Consider the following 8,079-nt stretch of genomic DNA (forward strand, 5'->3'; position numbering starts at 1 on the left):
CTACAATAGCACTCTCTGTATGTGTTGAGTATTTACCTAAATTTCCAGCAATCTGTTTTCGACATTCCCTTGCTATGGGGGCCATATATGATGCATGACTCATAGCTTAAACATTTTGTCTTATTCTTAATATTTTATTTTGGATCATAGAAATGAATTTGCTTTTTAGTACAACTTATTTATTATTATAGACTTATATTTAGTGAAAATAATTAATAAATTGCTAATATACTTTGTAGTGTGATTTTTTATGATGATAGGAGAATATACATTGAGTTATTGTTTCTCTCAAACGAGCACCCAAGTGCTCCTCATTGTATTAGAACAAGCACCAAGATGTGCAAATCTTACAACCTGAAAAAACAAAACATAAAACAGTAGGAAGCCAAAGGCAAACCAAAGACAAGAAAAAAATACAAAAGGCAAAAAGATGTACTGTACACTACCCTAAAACTTTATAGCATAGGGTCAGGAGGTCACAAATGTTGAGGGCCCGCTGAGTGCCTTGGCTGCGGCAAGCAGCCATAGCTGCACTTCAGTGAGGATGGCATCCACCAGCGATGGAGTGAGAAGTAGCTGAGCACTGGATGCCAAACCTGTCGAGCTTGAGTTATGGTTAAATAGTTAGTTATTTAACCCTAAAGCATAAACCCTATGGGTGGAAATGTACCTACCCTTTTCAGGTGGTTAAAGAATTATACTTTTTTTTGTCAACATCGAACCTTTTGAAGTTAGCGAGTGTAGACATGGAATCTTGCAACTCTTAAGAAATTGTCAGAATGCATATGTCTGTCTGTAAAGCTCATATAATATAGATGTTGTTGGAAGACATATAAGTTTACTTCCGGTGATTTCACAATAAGTTCATTTGCCCCAAAATTAAATCTTGACAAACATAACATCGTTGGTGTGTGTTTTAATCTACTGAGTGTTGAGATGAGCCAAGACCTGTTAATGATATTGACCTTGCTTTGCATGATGGGAGGTGGCAGCAGGCCTTAGGAGCTATAATATCATGGAAACTGGAACTGTACCGTCCTTTTTGTATGGCGTAAACTTCCTACTCCCTCTATCTCATAATATAAGAACGTTTTTGATACTAGACTAGTTCCAAAAACGTTCTTATATTATGGAAGCGGAGGGAGTAATAATCTTGGCAATTTAAAATCACCACATGTGGAGCTGTTGCAGAGCAGTTCATGTTGACGTCTGGTGTAGCAAAGCCCAGCCATGCCTACTGTGCTTCCTCATGAATAGTAAATACCAAACATGATTTATGGAATGCCTAGCTTATGAGCTATATAAATCTTTGTTCTGCACTACATGTGGAGCTGTAAATGTGCTGAATATTCTTTTATCATATTATCTATAGAGTGTTCTACTTGCACTGTCTGCAGGGGTTCATCCCACAAGTTCATTTTGCCCATACACCTCATCCATAACAACTTCATAACCACCGGCTTTGTCCGTTGATACCAGAAGCGAAAGCACCAGCAATCAAAGTCATTCCCAACGAACAGCATCTCCCATAGATGGTAGAACAGACGTGCAAAGCAAAAGAAGATACCTGAAGTAAAGGGTCTGGGCATGGTTCTGAACTGAAGAAACACTCAAACAATACATTCCTCAATGGAATCCTACCATCCTTGCCAGCACAAGAAAATGAATGGGCAGACTAGCTAGGCATACGTTTCCCATCCCACGTTATGCTTTTGTCACGTCATCTCGCCCACCGAGATTGTCCGGCCCTTTCTGTCAGACAGCGCGGATTAGATCATTAGATGCTAGAGCAGACATGCAAAGCAAAAGAGGATGATAATTGATACATGAAGTAAAGGGTTCGGACATGGTCCTAAAATAAAGGAACACTCAAAGAGTACATTCCTGATTGGAATCATTCCATCCTTGCCAGCTCAAGCAAATGAAGGAGTAGAAGACAAACTAGCTAGGCAGCGCTGTATAGATTCTTTTTTCTTTTTGAGAAGAGGCCAGAAAAAGTTTAGGTGCATGCTTGATGACCATAATGCATTGTCATGTGTCCTCTTGGCTATGCTCCTAGCTCCTCCATTCTCTCGGTTGACCCTTTACTTCATGCACAACCAATAATACAATAAGCTAGCTTGCTGGACACACACCGGCAGCAGCTGCAATGGCTGAGCTCGCGTCTGGCGCCGTGAGCTCGCTGCTGGGCCTCCTCCGAAACGAGGCGCTGCTGCTGAGCCGCGTCGGGAGCGACTCGGAGTTCATCAAGGAGGAGATGGAGAGTATGCACAGCTTCCTGGAGCACCTGGCCAGGACAGCGCCTCCCGCTGGTGGCGGTGGGCACGACGAGCAGGTCCGCACGTGGATGAAGCAGGTCCGGGACCTGGCCCACGACTGCAGCAACTGCATCGACCTCTACCTCCGGCGTGGTGATCCGGCGGTCTACCGTGCCAGGGCCGGCCGCTGGCGCTATCTCTGGTGGGCTTCCTGGTTGGTGCAGAGGATGGTCGCCCAGCACAACGTGGCCATCCGGCTGCGCGAGCTCAAGGAGCGGGCACGCGACGTCGGCAACCGGCGGCTGCGGTACGGCGTGGAGATCCCACGGAAGGAGGAGGCGGCACCTTTGCCCTCGTCATCGTCTCAAGCTGCTGGCATAGAATACAAGGAGGATGAAGACTATCAGATTCAAGCCGCCAACGGTTCTGATCCCCGTCAAAGAGCTCTAGAACCTCGCCTTGTCGAGGAGTACTGTGCCGAGAAGCTAGTCGAGAAGTTAGCCAACTGGCAGGAATTGCAAGCCAAAACCAACAACCGTATATCCATGGCATCCATTGCCATTGTTGCGCCGGATGATACAAAGGGCGCCGGCACCGTCGCACAGGACTCTTTGAGGTTTGCCACCAAAAACTTTAAGCGCACGGTTTGGGTCAACCTCTCGGCACTGCACTTCCCATGGGATCTTCCGCTGTTACCCAGCGAGATCCTCTCCTACATCCTGTATGAGTGTGAGCAGCAGAAACAGCATGAGGATGAGCAGCAGAAACAGCATGAGGATGAGCAGCAGAAAGTCACAGGCGGGCAAGGTGAGGTGAAGCCGAAGATGCCTATTCCTTGGGAAGGTTACAGTTACAAAGCAAGACTCCGGTACGAAATACTGAATATGTTTAATTATGGAGAAATCCGCAAGAAGATTGATGAGATCAGGAACAAGGTTCGAGAAGTTGACAAGGGGGAGATTGGAGGAGTGGATAGAGGGAAGGTTGAAGAAAACAAGTGCTTAGGCATATTCCACCATGCGCTGCGGCTCGTGCTGAACACGCTGGTTCGGCCACTATCCTCAGAGGGGGCTATAGAGGAAACTGCTTCATTGCTGAAAGATCATATGGAAACAGGCGAGTCCAAGACCCAGATTCATCTCGATAATAGCCAATATGAAGATATCCTGCGCAAGGTGTTCCCGACAAACAAGCCCCTGCAGTCCCAGCAGATCCAGGAAGCCACCACCAGTAGTGCTACTACACTGAGCGAGGCTCACATCAAAGAAATCATCCACAACCACAAGATTACTCTAGACATCATATTGGGGCTGCTTCCCAAGCCACAGCTACTGGAAGGCACCTCTACCAAGGAACAAGCCATTGATGCTGCTGCTTCTGTCTCCAAGGAGATATCAGGGGAGGCAACAGGTGCTGCTGCTGCTGTTATCAAAGAAACCAAGGAGAAAACGAAGGAGGTATCAGAGGAGGTGACCAGTGCCATTGCTTCTGCTGTCATCGAAGAAACCAAGGAGAAAACGGAGACATCAGGGGAGGTGAGCAGGGATATTGCTGCGGCCGTTGTCAATCAAACCAAGGAGAAACTCAAGGAGCTATCAGCGGAGGTGACCAGTGCTATTGCTGCTGCTGTTATCAAGGAAACCAAGGAGAAAATGAAGGAGATGGACATTACCGGTGCTATTGCTGCTGCTGTCATCGAAGAAGCAAAAGAAAAGATGAAGGGAATAGTATCAGGAGAGGTTGAGGCGACCAGTGATGTTGCTGCTGCTATCACTGAAACCATCAAAGAAACCCAAAGTTTTAAATAGCGCGCTAAGCATCTTAGCGGCGGACCTCTTTCAAATGCTATAGCGTGCTATAGCGGAGCTATAGCGCGCTATTTAAAATGTTTGTTCATTTGTTTGGACCAAAGTCTCTTAGCGCAAGACCTTTTATAAACGCTATAGCGTGCTATAGCTTAGCTATAGCGGGCTATTTAAAACAGTGAAGAAACCCTGGAAAAAATGTCGCAGATCCCGTGGAGGATTTGGGGTCTGCTGTACACCAAAGGGATAGTGGATAAGATTAAGCCACGTCTGAAAAATAAGAAGACCCTGATTATCCTCCAAGATGACAAAGACTATGTGTCAGCTGAATCCCGGTGGGAGGAGACCAGAAATGCTTTGAACCTATTAGGCTGTGCACCTGGCAGTGCAGTGATTGTGTCCACAAAGAACAGCGAAAAGGCCAAAGATTTTTGCTATCCACCGGGAGAACCAATAACATGTTCTCTAGTTGGACTCTACCATGACACTGTGCTCCAGCTTACAAAGCCACGGATGATTAATGGAAATGACGGAGACATCCCGGGGATTCTACGTGAAATCTTGGCCAAGTGCCATCCACATGAGTTCTGCATGAAGATCTTTGTGTATGCTCTTTACACTAACCCCAACAGGAGCTATGAAGAACTGTGTAAGCTAAATGAAGATCTGGCTCCCGCCAAGACATTGGGCAGTAAAGCTAAGAATATGATCAAGTTCTCCTACAAAGATCTGCCTAGAGAACACAAGACTTGCTTGTTGTACCTAGCCATCTTTCCTCAAGACCACAACATCAAGAGATCAACCTTAATAGGACGATGGGTTACGGAGGGGTTGATAACTAAGCAAGACTGGGCCACTGCAGTGCATCATGCGGAGCAATGTTTTGACACCCTGATTAAACGAGGGCTTATATTGCCTCATGATATTGGTGCTGCAGGAAAGGTCAAGAGCTGCATGGTAGTTGATCAAGTCCATGGGTTTATCACCGAGGTCGCAGAAAAAGAACACATTTTGGATGCACGCCTTTCTGATCTTTGGGCTCGCCACTTCTCCATCTTTAGTGGTCTCCGACTCCGTGCCTCTGATGGCATCGAGAAGTTTGTATACAAGCTCCCCAAATATTCACCACAACTGCCGCTCCTGAAGGTGTTAGATCTGGAAGGCACTCAATGCTTTGACAAAAATCACTACCTCAGGGACATTTGCAACAAGATATTACTTCTCAAGTATCTGAGCCTAAGAGGAACAAATGTTAGACATCTTCCCAGTGAAATAAACAACCTCCATGAGCTAGAGGTATTGGATATCCGGGAAACTATGGTGCCTGAGCGTGCAACAAGGAATATCCTGCTCCTGAAGCTGAGGCGCTTCTTGGCTAGCCGTGTTGATCCAAATTCAAGACTCAATGATAAGTCGGCACGCTTTCCTGTCCAGATTCCTTTCAAGATTGAGAAAATGGAAAATTTGGAGATATTGTCAAATGTCAGGGCTTCAGGGGATGGCAGTGAGTTGAAAGAGATAAGACATCTATGGCAACTAAGGAAGCTCAATGTGGTTATCGAAGACAGGAACAATCACCTTGAGAAGTTGCTTCGAGCCATCGGTGACCTAAAAGATTGCCTCCAGTCCCTTTCAATCACTATATCCTACAATACCAGAACTAAGAGCACTCTCTCCAACAAAGAGATGCGTGATCTGTTAAGACAAAGTCCCAAGCATCTTGAGAGCCTAAGCATCAATGGAGTCACACAAAGTGGGCAGCTCCTTGAACTGCTGGCCAAAGGTAGTGATGAACTTGCCAAGGTAACTCTGACTGGTACCTTGCTGGAAGAGGGTGATCTGGTGGTCCTTGCCGTGCTTCCCAAATTACACTCCGTCAGACTCCGATCCAATGCATACAATGGGAGAGAGCTCACCTTCAAGAAGGATGTATTTCCACAACTCAAATACTTTCTTGTTGAGGGCTCCAACAAGGCTGTGACTGACATCAAGTTTGAAGATGGAGCAGCTACTGAGCTTGAGAAGATTGTTTTGTCCTCCACCAACATAAGGTTTCTTAGTGGGATCGACAACCTTCCAAAATTGAAGGAGCTTGAGTTGGAAGGAAACCAGTCCCTACTTTCATTTTCTCAAGACAAAGTATCTCCTGACCAAAGCGCCGAGAGTGGATCCGCTGAGCAGAACACAAAGGGCGAAGCTACCCAGCGAAACACTCAGAGTAGGGCTCCTGAACAAAACAACGAGAGTAGAACTCCTGAGCAAAACACTCAGAGCAGAGCTGCCGAGAGAATCACCGAAAGCAGAGCACCTGAGCAAAACAACGAGAGTAGAGCTCCTGAGCAGAACACTGGGAGCAGAGCTGGTGAGGGAATCACCGAAAGTAGAGCAGCTGAGCAAAACAGCGAGAGTAGAGCTCCTGAGCGAACCATTGAAAGCAGAGCACCTCAGCAAAACACCGAAAGCGGAGCAGTTGAGCAAAACAGCGAGAGTGGATCTGCTCAGCAGAACACAGAGGGCAGAGCTGCTGAGCGAAACATTCAGAGTAGAGCTCCTGAACAAAACAACGAGAGTAAAGCTCCTGAGCAAAACACTGGGAGTAGAGCTGCTGAGGGAATCACTGAGAGTAGAGACCCTGAGCAAAGCAACGAGCGCAAAGCTCCCAAGCAAGACAGTCAGGGTGCAACTCCGAAGAAGAACACTGAGATTAGTGCTCTTGATCAGAACACTGACACCGATAGTAAGTTCATCTTCAAGACGGGAAAGTTCCAACATCTCAGGTATTTTCGTGTTGAGAGCTCCAAAATGATCAACGTCATCTTTGAAAATGGAGCAGCTCCTGAGCTCAAGAAGATTGCCTTGTCATTGACCGACAAACAACACCAGCTCCGTGGGGTTAGTCACCTTCCAAAACTGAAGGAGATCGAGTTGAAGGGTGAGAAGTTCCTTTCATTATTTGACAATGCTGATAAAATTGACAACGCTGATAAAATTGCCAAGGTGACTCTTTGTGATACTCACCTGAAGAAGGGAGATGTACAAATCCTTGGCAAGCAAGAAAACCTGCGCTGCCTAGAGCTCTCAATCAAGTCTTATGATGATGACGAAGGCCATCTAGTCTTCAACAAAGATGAGTTCCCAAATCTTGACCTTCTTATTGTTGAGTGTCCTACCATCAGCAGCATCAGCTTCACCGAGGGATCTGCTCCTAAGATTGAAAAGATTGTTTGGTCCTTCAAGGAGATGAAGTCTCTCCATGGCATTGACAACCTTCCGAGACTGAAGGAGATTGAGTGCAGGGGTGACCAGGTGCCATATCAGGTGAGAAGAGATACTGCAGCGCATAAAGCCCGACCTGTTCTTACACACAGGCCACAACAACAAGACCAAGCAAAAGAAACGAGCACAACAAAAAAGGACGATGATACAAGGTGTGCACCAATCTCCCGCTTCTTGAAGATCAAGAATAAAAAAATTGAAAAGAAAGATGAAGAATCGGCGCTGGTTGACTGAGAAAAGGTTTGCAAGGATTTCACTCTCCATCATCCGCATCACTATCCATTCATATCACTGCTTCCCTGAACTGCTGGCCTGTTTGTCATGCTATCCATGTGCGTGCCTGTCATGGTATCTCCTTCAATCACTTGTGCTTGTGTACATGTTTGTTTTTTAATTTCCATCAGAGTTGTGTGCATGTTTGTGCCTGTTGTGTATGTGTTCTCCTTCAGTTCATTCTGAGCGGAGGAACACTTGTATCAATGACGAAAACTGGTGTGAGGAGTAACAGAAACTGTCACATAATAGTTGTCAAATATTGTCATCCTGTGACGTGTCAAGCGATTTCGTCATTGTGTTCTTGTAAGGGCTGATGTAAGTATGCTATCCATATGCGTACCTGACAAGAATAATCTATTATGACTTTGTGTGCTGTAAGGGTTGATGTAGTATTTGCTCCTCCTTTTTAATCCCTGCAACAGGAAGACTGGACATATTCTGAAATGGAGGTAGATGTTAATTAG

The 8,079-nt window shown here is 45.9% G+C and overlaps 1 protein-coding gene across 1 annotated transcript; it reads left to right on the plus strand.

Annotated features, from left to right (window-relative positions):
• The first annotated feature begins 2,149 nt into the window (after window positions 1–2,149).
• Window positions 2,150–7,747, plus strand: LOC119358776. Its single transcript, XM_037625194.1, has 3 exons — window positions 2,150–2,356; window positions 2,579–4,010; window positions 4,308–7,747. The coding sequence occupies exons 1-3, from the start codon at window positions 2,150–2,152 to the stop codon at window positions 7,571–7,573; spliced, it is 4,905 nt and encodes a 1,634-aa protein (XP_037481091.1). The 3' UTR covers window positions 7,574–7,747.
• The last annotated feature ends 332 nt before the right edge of the window (window positions 7,748–8,079 follow it).

Source organism: Triticum dicoccoides, chromosome 2A, assembly GCF_002162155.2.
Source record: "Triticum dicoccoides isolate Atlit2015 ecotype Zavitan chromosome 2A, WEW_v2.0, whole genome shotgun sequence".
In the NCBI taxonomy this organism is placed as follows: Eukaryota; Viridiplantae; Streptophyta; class Magnoliopsida; order Poales; family Poaceae; genus Triticum; species Triticum dicoccoides.